This window comes from Trachypithecus francoisi, unplaced genomic scaffold, assembly GCF_009764315.1.
Source record: "Trachypithecus francoisi isolate TF-2019V2 unplaced genomic scaffold, Tfra_2.0 Contig01440, whole genome shotgun sequence".
Classification (NCBI taxonomy): domain Eukaryota; kingdom Metazoa; phylum Chordata; class Mammalia; order Primates; family Cercopithecidae; genus Trachypithecus; species Trachypithecus francoisi.
This window is the reverse complement of record NW_022681431.1, coordinates 5067957-5087062: the sequence shown is the minus strand read 5'-3', so window position 1 is coordinate 5087062 and position 19106 is coordinate 5067957. Positions and strand designations below refer to the sequence as shown.

Genomic DNA, 19106 nt, shown 5'->3' with positions numbered 1-19106 from the left:
ATGTTAAAATCAGTACACAGTGTACTTTCAGGAAATCTTATTTTTTTTCTAATTATGAAATAAACACCAGGCATTGGAAGTAGTTAATTTCCCCTAGTGATCTTTCAAGTGGTTACAGGATCTGTGACATTATTGGTTCTCTAAAGCTCCCGAGACCACCCACTTTCTCCTCCCCTTTACCATCTCGGATGAAAACCATAACAACTCCGCAAGCATGCACAGTGTGATTTGGTTCAGAGGCGGCTTCTGGACCTGCAGGAAGGAGATTTTATTCAGGGGAAGAGCATCGTTTTGGCAACATCTGGAAGTGAAAACGGAAGCCAGAAACACTTGGCTAGCCCTGGGGGATTTTTTTTCTTCTTTGCCTCTCTGGTGGAATGACATTTGCTGTGTAGGCATGTTTCCTCTCACTGTATTTCTTGGCCTTGAAGAGTATTGAGTTTAAAAAGACAGTATGTGACAGTCCATGGAAATCGCCTCTTCTGTAAATCTCGCCACCTGCTCCGAAGACATGTTGTTGTCTCCCAAATTCTCCTTATCCACCATTCACGTACGACTGACAGCCAAAGGACTGCTTCGAAACCTTCGACTTCCTTCAGGATTTAGGAGAAGCACTGTTGTTTTCCACACAGGTCTGTCTTGCGTACATCTCTGCTTAGTGTTGCGTGGGGGGCGTCTTCATTAATTTGCAGATGTTTATCTGAGGTCTTTCCAAGGAGACAGGTAATTGGAGAAACCAAGCTCTCTCTAATGAGAGATGAGGTTTAATTTAAAAATTGTTTTCTGTTGCTTCAGCACAAGTGCATAATACTTTTACTTTTAGCAGCAGATTGTGTTGTTTGTGTTGATGGAAGACAGAATTGTTGCCTTGGTGTTCCCTAGCTCTTTTCTCTGTCACCAGCCAAATGTGTGAAAATCAGCACCTGTTAAATTATATTTTACTTCCAACGGTTGGGAAATAGGACATAGGTAAATTTAGAAGAATATTTCTTTTTCCCCTGTGTAAATGAGGTTTCCATCGTTTTTCATTGGATAGTTTCTCAGTCAGATGAGACAGTTAATTGTAATATGCTAAAAGATTTCCGTATTCTAAGCCATTCTGACAGAAAACATCCTAATGGTTATGGAGAAGTAGTAAGTGAATCGCAAATCTCGTTTTTCGGTCTTCATAGTAAAAACGTGTGCAGTCTCAAAATACTTCCCCTGAGGTTTATGTTTGTATCTGCTTTTCATTCTCTGTGCCTAAGATGAAAATAAATTTAGTATATATTTTAGGCACATGGTGACCTGTCTGCTCACTTTTAGGGGATTGGCTTGGCCTACATTGCTACTTTTGTTCTAGATGATTTTTACAACGACAGTGAATTAAATCAGTTTTCTTCTGTAAAATATGTTAGCTGGGGTGCTGTTACATTTGTTTTGGGCTGGTTGGTGTTAGGTGTTGCAGGATTGTTTGATGAGGATGTAAATAGATTTTTTTTTTTTCTGCTTCATGTGCATGTGACCCCTCGTGTATCTTGTTTGGCACTTGGCTCATCTCTGCCCCTGGGGATTTTTTTTCAGCTGACTGTTTTTAGTTTTCCCAGAGGCATCTCCCTTCTCTGTGGGAGAATTCTGATTTTTTCCAGCACCTCTCTCTCGTGTTTCATAACTCCCCTTGACCTGTCATTTGAGTTTGCCAGCCTCTCCCTTTCAGTCTGAGCTGACAGCTGAAGGTAAATGGGGGAGGCAGCGAGGAGGTGGTCAACAGTGGCCCTCCTCTCCCAGCCCAGGGCCGCTACAGCCCTTTCAACTGAAAAAATTAATAGGTGGGGGGAAAAAAAAGCAAAGGGTACCCTATATTCCCTATATTTGCAATAATTTGTCTGATCGAAAGTAGCTCCACATCGCTTTTAATTTTAACAAGTTTTTTTTTTTTTTTTTAAATACTATAATCCACACTCCAACTTAAAAATAAAATCAAACAGTGTGGAAGGTTGTGCAGTCCTAGGCAAGCCTCTCTTTTACCCAGGGTCCCTGCCTGCGCTCCGTGGAGACAGCCACTGTCAGGCTGCTTGTATAGCGTTCTTGCATGTTTCCAGTTGCGTGTAAATCTACATAGGTCTTTTATATTCTTTTTTTGTTATACAGAAATAAAAGCATACTATATATTCTATACCTTTTTAAAGCTAATGTATTTTAGACTTGCATGTGATCACATTTTTATCTGCCTCATTTAAAAAAAAATAGTTCTGTAACATTCCATTGTTGGATAAGTCATGATTTACTTAACCAGTGCTCTGGTAGTAGACATTCTGAGTTGTTTGTAGTGTTGTTGTGAAGCAGGTAGCTTTCCAAGACAGCTTAAGCAAAATACACAAGGCTTCTATTACCAGCGTTTGGTTAATAGTGATGTATTGGGCACATTTTATTTTCTAAACTTAAGTAAACTATTTTTTGTTGATTTGCAATCATAATTTTTGGAGCTAGAGTTCACATAGAGGTGATCAATCTATCTTATACCAGGAAGTCTCAGGCCCAGAGAGCTGAATTCGCTTGCCCAAAGGCGCGCAGTAAGTGGCAGACGTAGGACTAAAACCTAGGACCTCTATTTAGAATTTTTGGCATACATATTTTCTGGCTGCAAATTTTGCTGTAATTTTGTTAGATCCAAGGAATAGCAGGGATGGAGAAAGTGTTTTGTGTGTTGGAGGCTTTTTAAAATCCTGTAAGGAATATAATTCTGCTTACTCCCAATATCAGTCTTTTGTGGGCTTACCCGTATTATGTCATTTTAATGTCTGAGGAATCGTCCGTCAAGTGGGTATTGACACCGTCACAGTGACTCTTATCTGAACGGACTGTCAGCGGTACCTTGGGTTTGTATCCTTAGTGAAGGAAGTGGTGTTGGTTGCAACCTCTGTGCAGTGGTGTTGACCTGGATTCCAAGAGGCCTGGATTATAGCCTTGATTCTACTAGTGACCAAGTGAATAGCCCGGTGCACCTAACCTCACAGGGCTACAAAATAAGGGAATCACATGAGATGACTTCCAGGTTCCCCTTAGCCTCAGAATCTGTGAATTTTCTGACTGAAGATTTGAAAACCCTCGGTGTATTACTGTGCTTGCAAATTCATCTTATCTAAATGAATTGTCTCCTTATTTTTACCTCCTAAATTCAGTTAATACTCCTGAATTATCTGTTTCTTTTCATGACACCATGTGTCTGCTCATCAGAACCCACCTTTGTTTTCTGTTGTTGTTTTTTGTTTGTTTGTTTTAGATGGAGTCTCGCTCTGTCGCCTAGGCTGGAGTGCACTGGTGCTATCTCAGCTTGCTGCAACCTCCACCTCCCAGGTTCAAACAATTCTCCTGCCTCAGCCTCCCGAGTAGCTGGGATTACAGGTGCCCACCACCACGCCCGGCTAACTTTTTTGTATTTTTAATAGAGATGGGGTTTCACCACGTTGGCCAACTGGTCTGGAACTCCTGACCTCAGGTAATTCGCCTGCCTCAGCCTCCCAAAGTGCTGGGATTACAGGCATGAGCCACCGCGCCTGGCCATACCCCACCTTTGATTCATTACTTGTCCTGATTTATCCACGATCAGTTGGTTGCCAAACTCTTAAGACTCCATCATTTGAAATCTCTATTTGTTTTTACCCCCTGCCATTACCCTAGTTCAGGCACTATTATGTTGAAGCATTGAAATTGCTCTTCTTGGCTGGTGCCAGTGGCTCACACCTGTAATCCCAGCACTTTGGGAAGCCAAGGGAAGAGGATCACTTAAGGCTAGGAGTTTGAGACCCGCCCTGGAGAGTTAGCGAGACCCTGTCTCTATTTAAAAAACCACACACACAAAATTACTCTTCTAATAAGTAAAAAGTGGCCAAATATGAACAGTTTTGTATAATCCAGGCTAAGATGTTGACTGGGCTTTCTGAAAAGCTTTCTGTTTGGTCTGTGCCTCCAGCCTTTCCCTTGCTTCTAAACTGTCTTTCACATTGCAGATTAATGCATTCATTTCATAAGGAAGTACCCATTAGATGTGTACTGTGTACCAGGCATGATGATAGGTGCTGAAAGTATGGCTGGGAGTAAGTCAGATGGACCCTGCCTTCACATAGCCCACTGTTTAACAGAAGGAGACAGAGCACCAGGTAATAATACAGGGTGTGGACCGGTGCCCAGGCAGCTCTTAGCAGGTGGAGGTACCTTTAATCCAGGTCCTCCAGTAGAAGTGCCTTTTAAGTTGAGTTCTCAGGAAGTGGAGAATTAACCAAGAAACCAAGTGTTTCAGACAGAGAAAAAAGCATGTAAAAGCCTGGAGGGTTTTGAGGAAGGGCTCCTTCAAGGAAACAAAAGAGTTGTAATATTTCTGAGCATAGAATGTGGTGGGACGGGGGCTGGCCATTATAGAGATCCAGCCAGAATAAGCGTTCTCACTGATCCTATGTAGAGGGCACTGCAATAGGACTCAACATTTTATACCTATCTGTGGGACAGAGACTAGAGAAGTCACAGGCTCTATTTCCCAGCCTCCCTTCTAGGTAGATACAGTCATGTGACTGAGACTCGGCCAACGAGACGGAAGCTGAAGCGAACTGGCACCTGGGCACTCTGATATATTATTACTGGGTGGTGTGCACCACTGGCAAAGCGTGCTGTTGGATCGACATTATCTTTCCTCTGTAAATAGGGGAGAGGAGGGAATTTGTCAGGAACAGTGCATGATGTTGCAGGACATCAGGCGCAGATGAAAATCTGAGAAGTCCAGTGATGACTTCACTGACGTGGGGAAAGGTCAGCAATAGTTTTTGTTACCAAAGTATTAAACTCTGTCTCTTTCAGAATTTTACCTCAGCATACTAGTTCTAGTTTTATAATGAGGCAGGGGAAGGAAAAGACTTTGCTAAGAATTTATTCCCTGCCACTTAGCATTCCGTTTTTCTATGGAGCTGGAAATTCTTGTGTTAATTACTATGAAGAGCATCATTTGAACCTCACAGGTTAATTTCCTTCTTGACTCCAGTGAAGGCAATTCAGTACACTAAGGACAGAATTCTTTCTGCTGAGCTGGTGACATTAAACGTGATGACTGCAGCACAGAGGAGGAGGAACACGTGTACATACATAGCGAGGAATGGCAGAGTTAGTATCAGGACAAAATACTTCCATTTACTTTTGCTATTTTATTATATTTTGGACTTTTAGGTTCAGGGATACATGTAAAGGTTTGTTACACAGGTAAACTCATGTCACAGAGTTTGTTGTACAGATTATTGTACAATAAATAGTTTATTGTACAGATGATTTCATCCCCCAGGTATTGAGGCCAGGACCCGAGTTATTTTTTTCTGCTCCTGTCCCTCCTGCTACCCTGCACCCTCACGTAGACCCCGTGTCTGTTCCCCTTCTTTGTGTTCATGAAGAGAACCGTTTTGAACAGGTGTTCAGTAAGAGGCAGGCAGAATGTGAATGCGTTTGTTGACAATGAAATTCATCAAATTATGTTCTCGCATTTGGTATTCACTTTCGACTCCTTTTAGATGGAATTAATAGCTTCACTAAGAAGCAACTTGGCTCCCCTGAAGAAAAGCAGCTTTGAGGTTTTTCAGTGGCTCTACCACTGAGTGGATCCTCATCTCAGCTGTCTTCTTAGCCCTGTCTTCGTGATTGTTGCCTCATGATCTCACAGTGCCTGCTCCAGAAAGGAAGAAAAAGAAATGAGGAAGGAGTGGTGCCAGTTCGCTTCAGCTTCCGTCTCATTGGCCGAGTCTCAGTCACATGACTGTATCTACCTGAAAGGGAGGCTGGGAAATAGAGCCTGTGACTTCTCTAGTCTCTGTCCCACAGATAGTTTTAAAATGTTAAGAGCCCTGTTGCAGTATCTGCCACGGAGAAGGCAGAACAGGTATTTCTCAAGCGGATGTTGGCTGATTATAAATGAGGGGAGTATATTATTTAACAAGTTGGATCTTGCAGCAGGCCTTGCTGTTTATTCTGTGCATTTTGGAGGGGCATTGATTACCTATTTGTAGTGATTCCAGTTAAACTTTCAAGTTGTTTTATTGTTTGGATGTAAGTCTTAATATTTGATTTTTGATCTCTTGAATGAATTTTCAGTTATAAAATACATTGGGAAGGAATGTGCTCAACTTTAAGTGTGGCTTATGTATGCTTAATATGTTATTGCTGCATTTATGGATGTATTATGGATTAGGAGGGCATTTATTCATGTACCGTTAAGGTGACAGTAAATAAACTTCAGTTTCTCTTGTGTTTTTCTTACCACAAAATGTAGACGTCAGTGAGGCCATATTAAAAGGCTTCCATTAAAAAAAACCACATATGTTAGAATTTGCGTGTGACAAGATAAAATTTAGGCTTTTGTAGAATGCAGAAGAAATCAAAAGGACCAAGATGAAGAAGAATGCGAGATGTAGCCTTTCACTGCCCCTTAGTTATCTTACTGTGAATCCAGATTCTTCCTTTCAGCCTCCTTGAAAGCAGTCATGAAGGATTTTGCTGGACTCTTGCCGCATAGACAAGCGTTAGCTAAAAACTGGTTATTACTTATAGTATGATGCTGAAATCGTTCTGTTGTGGATGGATTCCAAGCTTCTGTAGCCGTGGCAGTTTTAGAGCTGTAGCTTTGCCGTGACATGAAAATCTCCCCTTTTTAGTTACAGCTTTCTGTTGAAGAAGACAATAAAGTGTTAAATGGCAAGTTTTGTTCACAATAGGTAAGATTTTGGTAAGTTTTTAAGAGTGAAATATTGAGAGAGACAGTATGTCCTAATCTGACGAGTTTCAGATAATTAGAGTTTTATTACACTAAATTATGTTTTAACGTAGTATCCACTTTCACACACAAATGGAAAGGAAATAATAAATTATGGTTTGGAGTTGCATTCACAATGGGAAGGACAGCAGTATTTTTCATCAAGAGACATTGGAGGAACATGGCAAGCTGTATATAGTAAATAGTTGTTTCGTTAGAACAATTTATTCTGGTTAATTAATAGAGAATTACCCTATAAATGAAGTAATATACTTTTTATGAGCTTTAAAACATCTTTCAGCACTAAGAATAATATTTTATTAATAATGTATGCATATTCTTAGGTAGAAACACAACAGATGTGAGTTAAAGATATCTAATATTTAATATCATATTTCTGTGTTTAAGGCAATACTTTGGGTTATTTTAGTACCCGAGGGTCCTTTTTATAAACATCAGCAATTATGTGGCTCTGTGGAAAATTAAGACTAATAGAGCTTTTTTTTGGGGGGTGAGAGATTTGCCTTTTTTCTCCCTGGTGCCCTGAGTCCTAGGCACCTCTCTTCCAAATTGCTTGTCCTTAACTGCTTAGTATTTTGAGAATGATGTTCTGTTTTTATTTATTGCCTATATTACAAATATTTCTAGTATTTAAGTGGCTATTTTAATTTTCGTTTCTGTTGTAAGATAGTCTGTTTTTTTCTTTTTCTTTGGGAAGATACCCGGTAGTGGGATTGCTGGGTTGAATGGTAGTTCTATTTTTAGTTCTTTGAGGAATCTCCATCCTGTTTTCCATAGAGATTGTACTAATTCACATTTCCACCAACAGTGTATAAGCATTGCCTTCTCTCCACGTCCTTGCCAACATCTATGTTTTTTTGACTTTTTAGTAATAGCCATTCTGGCTGATATGAGATGGTAGCTCATGGTGGTTTTAATTTGCATTTCTCTGATGATTAGTGATGTTGAACATTTTTTCATATGTTCTACTTTTGCATATGTTGGCCGCTTCTCTGTCTTTTGAGAAATGTCTGTACATATCCTTTGCCCATTTTTTTATAGGGGTTGTATTTTTTCTTGTTGAGTTGTTGGGGTCCCTTATAAATTCTGAATGTTAGATATTTGTCAAATGCATAGTTTGCAAATATTTTCTCCCATTCTGTAAGTTGTCTGTTTCCTCTGTTGACTGTTTCTTTTACTATGCAGAAGCTTTTTAGTTTAAGTCCCATTTGTCTATTTTTGTTTTTGTTGCATTTGCTTTGGAGATCTTAGCGATGAATTCTTTGCCTTGGCCAGTGTTTTTTCTAGTCCCTGTCCCCGCCCAGGAATTTTTATTGTTTCAGGTCTTACATTGTAAGTCTTCAATCTGCCTTGAGTTCATTTTTGCACGTGATAAGAGACAGGGCTCCAGTTTCTCTCTTCTCATTTTCCCAGCACCATTTTTTGAATAGGATGTCCTTTCTCCGTTGTATGTATTTTTGCTGACTTTGTCAAAGATCAATTAGCTGTAAGCATGTGGCTTTATATCTGGGTTCTCTGTTCTCTTCCATTGATCTATGTGTCTATTTTTAGACCAGTGTCATGCTTTTTTGGTTGCTCTAGGAGGGAGGCAGTGCCTTCTTAAAAGTACTTCTGAATGTGGTGAGTTTGTATTAACTCTTCTTTGAGTTAGTAGTCCATTTTAGGTCCATAAGAGTATGAGAAATTTGCTTTTTTCCTACCAACTATGTGAAAAATAGTTAAGGGCAAGTTTGGACTGTTGCTTCAGGAAACATTTTATAAGCATAATTAACCCAAACAGGAATTTTTTATATGACTATGCTTTCTGTTCTCTAATTTGCTTTTAACGTGAAGAAATAGAACCCTTTTTCATATAATATGTGCTGTTGCAACAAATTCTACTAATATAGTAATGAAAAGTTTATTTATTTATTTATTTATTTATTTATTTTTTTGAGACGGAATTTAGCTCTGTCGCCGGGGCTGGAGTGCAGTGGCCGGATCTCAGCTCACTGCAAGCTCTGCCTCTCAGGTTTACGCCATTCTCCTGCCTCAGCCTCCCGAGTAGCTGGGACTACAGGCACCTGCCACCTCGCCCGGCTAGTTTTTCTGTATTTTTTAGTAGAGACGGGGTTTCACCATGTTAGCCAGGATGGTCTCGATCTCCTGACCTCGTGATCCGCCCGTCTCGGCCTCCCGAAGTGCTGGGATTACAGGTTTGAGCCACCGCGCCCGGCCATGAAAAGTTTAAATGCTGAGGCATCCTAAGTCCTCCTACACCCCAAAAATAATTGGCTTGGGTAGTTTTTTTTTTTTTTTGAGATGGAGTCTTGCTCTGTCACCCAGGCTAGAGTGCAGTGGCACGATCCCAGCTCACTGCAAGCTCCGCCTCCCGGGTTCACACCATTCTCCTCCCTCAGCCTCCCCAGTAGCTGGGACTACAGGCGCCCGCCACCACGCCCAGCTAATTTTTTGTATTTTTAGTAGAGACAGGGTTTCACCATGTTAGCCAGGATGGTCTCGATCTCCTGACCTCGTGAACCGCCCACCTCGGCCTCCCAAAGTGCTGGGATTACAGGCATGAGCCACCACACCCGGCCTGGCTTGGGTAATTTTAAATGTCTAAACACTGTGCTTTGCTGAGCTTAAAATTTTCCATTTTCAGTAAATGCCATATCTACCTAGAAATAGAAAAATATTATATGTCTCCCGAATGATTACTGTTAACTCTTTTAGAGTAAACAGCTAATGAAAGGAACACTGGAAAACTTCATACAAACGTAAACTAATAGTTGACATGAATGATAACTTTAAAAACCTGTATGGAAGATTGTGTAGGCGGGATAAGCACCTGCCACCAGATGCTGGGGAAACCCTGACTGAAAGAACTTGTGTGTAGGTGTCCCTTTGAGGACTTTTAGATGTGTATGATTAGATTAGGCAGAAGGAAGGGAGTTTTCTGTCTGTCCATGCTGCTAGCAGGGATGAAGAGACCCCTCACTAACCTCTGAGTTTATAACCTATGTTTTGTCAACCCCACAAACAAACCTCGGTTTTTAATGCAATATGTTGTGGAAAGTACATACCATCCAGTCAGTGACTGTCACCTTTATGCAGATAGGTTGAGATTTGGAGTTGAAGAGGTGAGCACTAGGGAAACATGAGTCAACAGAGATCTTTGCTGTCTTTGTGGCTCTCTGAGCAATACCACCCTCTTACGTGATACTTCTCCCGTCCCCCAGAGCACCAGGGCAGGTGCACACCCACCACAGCAGCGCCCTCATGGTAGAATTTAATAAATGTATTTCATGAGTGAGTGAGTAGGTCAATGAGTATACACAAAAGTAGACAACATCCGTTTCCAAATTCTGTGTTTAGTTTGTGTTTCATGGAACCCAAGGCAATGTCCCTCAGTAGGTCTCCTCTCTAACTGGATTTTAATAATATGAAAAGCCAGCAGGTTGTGGAAATGTGTGGCTTGTTTGGTCTAGAACGGATGTGTCCTGAGCTGCTAGTATGTGGTGATGGTTAGTCCGTGTCTGAATGGGTAGGTTTTTTTCTCAAAATTGCTTTTGGTCTTGGGATATAGGGGACTATTTGCCTAAGTGACTTGAGCCTGAGAAATGGGCATCTTCCTCTTTCGCCAACCATTTTCTTTAAGAAGATGATACATGACTTCATTGCACTAGTTTTAAATTTTATTAAATTGAGGTTTCTGAGTAGAAAGAACAAAGATAGCCAACAGTGTTATCCAGCTGTTTTCCAAATGAGCCAATGTCTTTGGTTCTGGCCTTTGCTTTCCTGATGGAGGTCGCCATTTCATTAGAATGAGTCCCAGTAAGGCTGGATCACAGCTGATGGTGGTAAGTATCTTGTTGAGAGGAATCTGAATCGATGTAGAAGTTAACATTTAATTTTAAGATTTCTGATTAAATGGATCCTTTGAAATCAGAGCATGTTCTGTTGATAGGTACAATAAACAAAATAATTTATACTTTTGTATAAAAGCTTCATTATCAAAAGAGTAACATGCTGATAAACGAGGGTAAGGGCAAAGTTTGGCTGATATTATGCTAATTTCACGTAAGTAATGAATCCTGCAGGATTTAAGGGAAACCCCTCCCTTTTCAGTACTGTGAAGTACCTGTTGATGAGCCTTGGGGCTTTGAGCATCGTTGGAGATTCTTGCGTCATCTCTGATCTGCAGCTGAGCCAGGAGTGGGGAGAGAGTGGGAAGCAAGTGGAAACTGGGTCATCGGCTGCCATGTGGTCACACTTCATCCTTAGGGAGCACAGTATATGGAGCGGAAGATTGAGTGCACAGCACGCATTTCCAGCTCCACAGAGACGACAGTCTATTTGCTCATTGGCTCTCATTTTAAAATTTGAAGACACGTACTCTTAGACGAATACATAATGTGTTCTTTCCTCCTTAATCATAAAGCTATTCTGAGTAATCACTAACAAACCCTGTGTAACGTTTAGATTCCTGTGTAATTTCCCCAAGGAAAAATTCTACATAGACTATTTCCTTGATAGCTAAGTATTACATAAAAAATGTATGTCCTCAATTTCACTTTGTCTTTTAAAAGTAATTTTGTTTACTTCTTATATTTAACTTTTGAAGAGGTAGTATATTTATCCCATGGTTAAAAAGTATAAAAAATACTTCAGGATACTTTGTAGCTGTCTGATTCCTATTACCTTCTCTTCAAAAGTAAACATTGTTAGTATAATTACATGTATTCTGTGATATTTTTGTTACAGATTTATAATTAAAAAGTAAGAATCCTTTGGGGAGGCCGAGGCGGGCGGATCACGAGGTCAGGAGATCGAGACCATCCTGGCTAACACTGAAACCCCGTCTCTACTAAAAAATACAAAAAACTAGCCGGGCGAGGTGGCGGGCGCCTGTAGTCCCAGCTACTCGGGAGGCTGAGGCAGGAGAATGGCGGTAAACCCGGGAGGCGGAGCTTGCAATGAGCTGAGATCCGGCCACTGCACTCCAGCCCGGGCGACAGAGCGAGACTCTGTCTCAAAAAAAAAAAAAAAAAAAGAATCTTGAATGTTTCTCCAAAATATTAATATAAAAGTTTTACCTCTCAGATTTTGTAAGTAATTTTAAACTGACAGTTTTAAAGCTCTGAAATTGTGTTTAAAATAACATTCATTAGCATAGAAATTCTAGAAAGAGCCAAATGTTATTCAGGACTCAGGAAATGATAAAGCAGTTAACAATAAATGAATTTTTAAGTAAGTTTTAGTAGGACATATACAAATGATATCAGGAGAATGAACTTGTGTCTATATTTGTTGCAGTAAATTCTAGATAGTAAAGGATCTAAAAATGTTTATAAAATTATATTACACATAGATGTTTATATGTGGGTTTATGAAAATGAGTTATCAGATAGATAATGGGCTTATATGTATTACAGCAAGATATTATTACATTTGTTGCATATTTATTTTTGTATATGTCATGTATTACATCACCACCTAATCCCCTTTCCAAAATGTGTGGGAACAGCAGAGGCTTGGCATGAGAGGCCTGGGTTCTGACTTTGAATCTGGATTCCCATAGGAGTTGTTTACACCCAGGGAAGACCATTCACACTTGGGAGCCCCATCGTCCCCCCTGGGGTCATTGGGGGGATGAAAAGAGAGGCAGAGTGAGAACACTCTGTGATCAGTGAAACACTGTGGGATTACTATTACCTGTTATGTGACAATTTCTTTTTTTTTTTTTTTTTTTTTTTTTTTTGAGACGGAGTCTCGCTCTGCCGCCCAGGCTGGAGTACTGTGGCCAGATCTCAGCTTACTGCAAGCTCCGCCTCCCGGGTTCACGCCATTCTCCTGCCTCAGCCTCCCGAGTAGCTGGGACTACAGGCGCTCGCCACCTCGCCCGGCTAATTTTTTGTATTTTTTAGTAGAGACGGGGTTTCACCGTGTTAGCCAGGATGGTCTCGATCTCCTGACCTCGTGATCCGCCCGTCTCGGCCTCCCAAAGTGCTGGGATTACAGGCTTGAGCCACCGCGCCCGGCCGACAATTTCTAAAAACATTTGGGAAATGACATAAAGAATACTGATCTCATGGTCAAATATTTAGATTCTTTTTTCATCAATAAGTGACTAGTAATTTGTTCGCCCTTCAGGACTGTAATATATTAACTTGGCTATTTTCTGCATCTATGGAAGTGACAGTTATTCATAAGCTACTATTAATTGCTAATAATAAAAAGTAATGGATGAATACTTCTCCTCATCAAGTATTACAGACACACAGTGAAACAATGGATATTTTAGTCATTTTAGAACGGAGAATTATCAAGTATTAATACAAATATGAGTTATTTAACCATGTAATGCAGCCATAGAAAATAAGAGCCTTTTTTCCCGTTTTTAACTTAGTTTATTCAATATATTTAGCCATTTGTTCTTAGAACATGAGTACTAATGTTTCTTTGTTTTTCTTTAAGCAATCACTGTAATAGTTTGCCTCTTCTCAAAAAATTAGAGAAAATAATTACTACATTTCTTTGTCTTAGATTTGTTACCACAGAATGTGGATGCCGTAATGAAAGACTTAGAATAAGGAAACTTTTTTTTTTTTAGTTTCTTGTGTCTTTTTTTCCACATTTACATTTGTTTGGATTACTTGGCTTGTTTATTTCAAGAAGCTAAGCAATTCATTTCTTGTTTTTCCAATTCTGTTTGATATTCAAAATGACTGACACATTTGAAATGGTTCCAAGACTGAACAGTTTTTTATTTAAAACAGGGTAATTCCCAGGGCACTATAGCACAGGAAGGGAATAATCACTTAGCGTGGCATTTGGGTTGGATTTGGAGTGTTAGCATGTGCTTTAAAAAAAAAACTGTGGGAGCTATTATCACTCCTTGGGCAAAAAGACCAACGAAGCTTGTGTTTGGCAGAAAATGGAATAGTATAGTCAAGAGTATAGTACTCGTAGCAGTGAACTTAAAGAGGCAAAATCTGAGTGTTTTCAATGTATGTTATGATTTATTAGAGATTAGGAAATGACTCATCTGCAATATAAATCTGTGTAATGACTAGGCCATCATCAGGGAAAAGATGAGAGATTTGTAGAAAAAGTATGGGAGGAGAGAAAGGCATTTAATTAAATGTCCAGTGATTTGTGTGTTTCTTTCGTCATATGAGATCAGAAAAGTCAGGCTTCTCGTCAGCCAAGGTTTCTCTACCAGTTTCACTGGAAAATGGGAAACTAGGAGAACAGAATCATTTTGCACACAGTTTTTGTGTTTCTGGGTTGCCAAATCTATTTATGTCGTGTTCCTAATTCTCTGTTCCGCATAAATCTTTTAAAGTCATAACTGGCGGCCACTGTGTTTGTGAATTCCAACCATCTAGATCTCCAATTCATTCCAGCGCTCATCCGTATGCATTCCTTATGGGAACATAAATGTGTTTCCATGGCTTATCTGGTTGTTTTTGAACCCATGTGGTGGTGATTTTAAAAATTAACCTCACCTGTCTTTGTATCTATGTTAATTCCTTTTGCAGTTGAAAAGAGCAGGCAGAAGAATCCCCGAAGCTTATGTATCCAGACACAGACGGCTCCTGATGCACTGCCCTCTGAGAAAAAACGTGAATTGGCGCAATATAAAACAAAATGTGAAAACCAAAGTGGATTTATCCTGCAGCTCAAGCAGCTTCTTGCCTGTGGTAATACCAAGTTTGAGGCATTGACAGTTGTGATTCAGCACCTGCTGTCTGAGGTAAGGATGTGCATCCTAGAAAGAGCCTTTTTCCTTGAGGTCGTGGGAGCACGGGGAGGACTTGCTCACGTGCTCGCCTTGGGAATATCTAGGTAAATGATGGGAAAGATCAGGTGTAATTCATCGCATTACATTTTTGTCAGTTCACCAGATAACCTGAGTCGGTCTCTAGAAATATGGCATGGAAACATTTTCTCGCTTCCTTTTTTTACCCCTAGAGTCTGTTGGTTAGAATGGCAACAGCAAGAACATAATTGCCTGTTACACCACTGTGTGCCTCTAGACCTAAACTAGCATTAGCATTTTTTTCACTTAATTTTTCTGTTTGTCTATGTGTAGCTTTTCAGTTTAATGCTTTGAAAAATGAGGTTTGTTATATTTATGGATTAAAGAGCACTTTTCAGAAAGAATCCCCAGAATCATATCTGGGAATTCTTTCTGAAAGTTCCGTTTATTCCTAAATAGTCCCTGTGGTGCAGCAAAAGCAAAGCAGATTTGCCGTGTTGTTACTCTTCCCTAATATTCTTCAGGGATGTTACTTCATGAACTGGCTAAAATTCATTGAGAAAACCAAGTTTATATCAACATGTTACTGACATAGCAATAAAAGCTGTAATTATTTCAGGGCGAAACTGATCAGAGAATATAACTTGAGCTCCGTAGTTTTTAATCACAGTTTTAAAGATGGATGTACATGATAACACAAAGGAAAAGAAAAAAACAAACACAAAAACTGGCCAAGTACTGTGGCTCATGCCTGGAATCCCAGCATTTTGGGAAGACGAGGAGGAAGGATCGCTTGGGGCCAGGAGTTCAAGACCAGCCTAAGCAACATAGGGAAAAAATAAAAATTAAAAGCAAAAAGAAAACTGTTCAGTTTGGCTGTTCTGTAGTTTCGTTCAGATCAACAAATCTGTCCTGGTTTCATACAGAGGCCCCTGTGACATGGCTGCCTGTTAAGGAAGCAGGGAGAGAGAGAAGTGGATGAGACTTGGTCTGTGCCTTGGAGAAGCTAACTAGTAGACAGTTTCAATGAATTCTTTTTTTTTTTTGAGATGGAGTCTTGCTCTGTCCCCCAGGCTGGAGTGCAGTGGCGCGATCTCAGCTCACTTACAAGCTCCACCTCCCGGGTTCACGCCATTCTCCTGCCTCAGCCTCCTGAGTAGCTGGGACTACAGGCGCCCACCACCATGCCCAGCTTATTTTTTGTATTTTTGGTAGAGACAGGGTTTCGCTCTGTTAGCCAGGGTGATCTTGATCTCCTGACCTCATGATACGCCCGCCTCAGCCTCCCAAAGTCCTGGGATTACAGACATGTGCCGCCACAACCGGCCTCGGTGAATTCTTGATGAGTATTTTACAGCTTTCTCCAGATGCTGTGTTTTTTTTTTTTTTTGAGGGGAAGATGGGGACTACCTAGTTTTTTAGTTATGGTAATAGTATATGGTATTTTTGTTTCTCTTTCATTTGTAAGAAAGGAACTCAAGAGTGTGTTTATATAACCAAGTAAGCTAACTAAAAACTGTATACTATCAAATGTGGGGAACAATTAGTTTTTATATTTAGAAGTAAACCAATTATTTTACTGTATCCAGCCTAATAGCTCCCATCCTCAACTATTTTCTCTCCTTTATCCTCCTCATGATGTCAGTCAAGTCCTGTGAACTCTCATTCCACAGTGTTTCTCCCGTTTCTGTGTCTTTGCGATCCCCACTCATGCCCTCCTTGCCCAGACCCTGGATAGCTGTCCACTAGATTATGATAACAAGTTTGTTTTTTTGTTTTTGTTTTTTGTTGGTATGGAGTCTCACTCTTTGGCCCAGGCTGGAATGCAATGGCGTGATCTGGGCTCACTGCAACCTCTGCTTCCCGGGTTCAAGCGATTCTCCTTCCTCAGTCTCCTGAATAGCTGGGATTACAGGCACCCGCCACCATGCCTAGCTAGTTTTTGTATTTTTTTTAGTAGAGACGGGGTTTCGCCATGTGGGCCAGGCTGGTCTTGAACTCCTGACCTCAGGTGATCCGCTCACCTCGGCCTCCCAAAGTTCTGGGATTACAGGCGTGAGTCACCACGCCCAACCTGTGATAGCAACTTTTTAACCAGTCATTAGGCTTGCACTGTTTCTCCCCTATAATCCATCCCAAGCACTGCTGACAGCTTCGTCTTACGAAAGCATCCCATGCTGCTGATTAAATCTTCCAGTGGTTCTCCCTTATCTATAGCTCATCTGTCCAGTGTGGTAGCCACTAGCCATATGAGACTGAGCATTCGAAATGTAATCCATTGAATTGAGATGTGTGGTAAGTGTAAAATACACTTGGATTCCAAAAACTTAGCATGAAAACAAAGGATGTAGACTATCTTATTAACAATTTTTGTATTGAATATATTGAAATATTATTTTGTATATATTTGAGTTAAATAAAATATTAAAATTAGCTTCATCTTTTTCAACTTTTTTCAATGTGGCTACTAGGAAATTTATAATTACATAACTCACATTGTTATTTTGTTTTGGGGAGACTCTGGTTTTTAACTGGGATTATAAGGCTTTTTATCATTTGGTAACAACTGCCCCTTTTAATGTTATTCTCATGCCCAGATGCTGTAGCCATACATAAAGAGATGGAGGAGAAGCAAGAAGGATTTATTGAATACTAGGTTGGTGCAAAAGTAATTGAGGTTTTGCCATTGTGCCAAAAGCTGCAATTACTTTTGCACCAACCTAATATTTACTAAGTGTCAGATACTCTTTCTTACCTTATTTAAATCCTCACCAAAGACGTGAGTTGGAATTTATAAATAAGAAAATTGAGAAATAGAATTAAGTAATTTACCTGCTATCAGATAGCTAGCAAGAGGAGAACCAGGACATAAACCTAGGTCTAGGACGCTATCAACTAAAAATGTCCTATAAATTTCCTGTACTTCATCCTTTGTTCACATTTTGTTACTGGGCTGCTGTCCTTGCCCCCAGTACCTACATGTTCAGATCGGTTTTACAGCAGCATCACATCACCACTTGCATTTAATTTACATAGATCAGTATACAAACAACTAAAATAAGAAAAATGCAGGCCAGGCGCAGTGGCTCACGCCTATAATCCCAGCACTTTGGGAGGCCAAGGCAAGTGGATCACCTGAGGTCAGAAGTTCAAGACCAGCCTGACCAATATGGTGAAACCCCATCTCTACTAAAACTACAAAAATTAGCTGTGCATGGTGGTATGTGCCTGTAATCCCAGCTATTCAGGAGGTTGAGGTAGAAGAATCGCTTTACTTTGAGAGGTGGAGGTTGCATTGAGCCAAGATCACACCACTGCACCCCAGCCTGGGCGACAGAGGGAGATTCCATCTTAAAAAAAAAAAAAAAAAGCAAATTAAATGAAGAACACAAGTCCACTTTGTATGCCCCCCACACCCAGTGAACGAAGAAGGCGTAGGAGTCAATTTGAGATTCAAGTCAGGAGTCTACCCTTCCTTCAGGTGTCTTCTCAGTCCCTGAACACCTCTTGTGGCGTGAGCATTCTGTACTCTCCACAATCTTAGTGTTTAAAGACACTTTTCCCTCATACAACCTGGCCTCTAAACACAAGCTGAGGCCTTTATCAGGTGCTCAGTTACAGAGAGAGTAGATCCAACACTAGAGGGAAAAAAATTCACCGGGTTGGATCTACAGAGAGATGCATTGTCCACAACATGGCAAGCTCCTAGTGACTTTCCCAGACACTCGTACTGTGTGTGAATTTCACCTTATACCTAAATTTAGGTCCTGAAACCCAAGGAATGGTGACTGCACTGAATATAGCTCCAGAACCTGCTTTTTTTTTTTTTTTTGAAGACAGTGGCTTGCTCTGTCACCCAGCAGGCTGGAGTGCCGTGGTGCAATCTCAGCTCACTGCAACCCCCACCACCTGGGTTCAAGCAGTTCTCCTGACTCAGCCTCCTAAGTAGTTGGGATTACAGATGCCCACACCCATACCCGGATAATTTTTGTGGTTTTAGTAGAGATGAGGTTTCACCATGTTGGCGAGGCTGGTCTTAAACTCCTCACCTCAAGTGATCCACCTGCCTCGGCCTCCCAAATGCCTGCTGGGATTACAGGCATGAGCCACCATGTCCAGTCCAGAACCCACTCTTTTTTTTTTTTTTTTTAATGGAACGCTTCACGAATTTGCGTGTCATCCTTGCGCAGGGGCCATGCTAGTCTTCTCTGTATCGTTCCAATTTTAGTATATGTGCTGCCGAAGCAAGCACCAGAACCCACTCTTTAGTGAATGATTTCCTGGCCTTCTAGATCTGCGTTCTGTCTACCTCTGGATTCCAGGAGCATATATGCTTCTCTTTCATTCTCTGCATTATATTAGAGATACTGGTTTAATGCTTGTTTTTGCTTTTTAAGATAGGAAATTTACTGAGGGCAGGATCTGCCTCTAGTTCTTTATTATGAAAGCATCCCAGCAGCTTTAATAAACAACACAGTGTGTAGGTGAGTGAACATGTGAACAGAGAGGATAGAATTCCAGATGTAGGATGAGCATAAAGTCTTATGTAAATGTTCTTTGTTCTCTTTATTTTAT

General features: G+C 40.6%; 1 protein-coding gene and 1 non-coding gene across 8 annotated transcripts in view; one reads left to right on the top strand and one right to left on the bottom strand.

Annotated features, from left to right (window-relative positions):
- MTUS1 (microtubule associated scaffold protein 1) overlaps positions 1–19106 on the top strand; it is a 159872-nt gene that overhangs the window by 104701 nt on the left and 36065 nt on the right. For 6 of the 7 annotated variants that reach the window (XM_033226238.1, XM_033226266.1, XM_033226230.1 and 3 more), the window contains one exon: positions 14311–14525. In XM_033226238.1, coding sequence (XP_033082129.1) covers positions 14311–14525 — 215 coding nt within the window. Of the gene's footprint in view, positions 1–156; positions 633–14310; positions 14526–19106 lie in introns of those variants that run through there. The other variant, XM_033226285.1, reaches the window with a different exon arrangement.
- LOC117095985 lies at positions 18677–18783 on the bottom strand. The gene has a single exon (XR_004442282.1). It is a non-coding gene; the product is annotated as a U6 spliceosomal RNA (small nuclear RNA).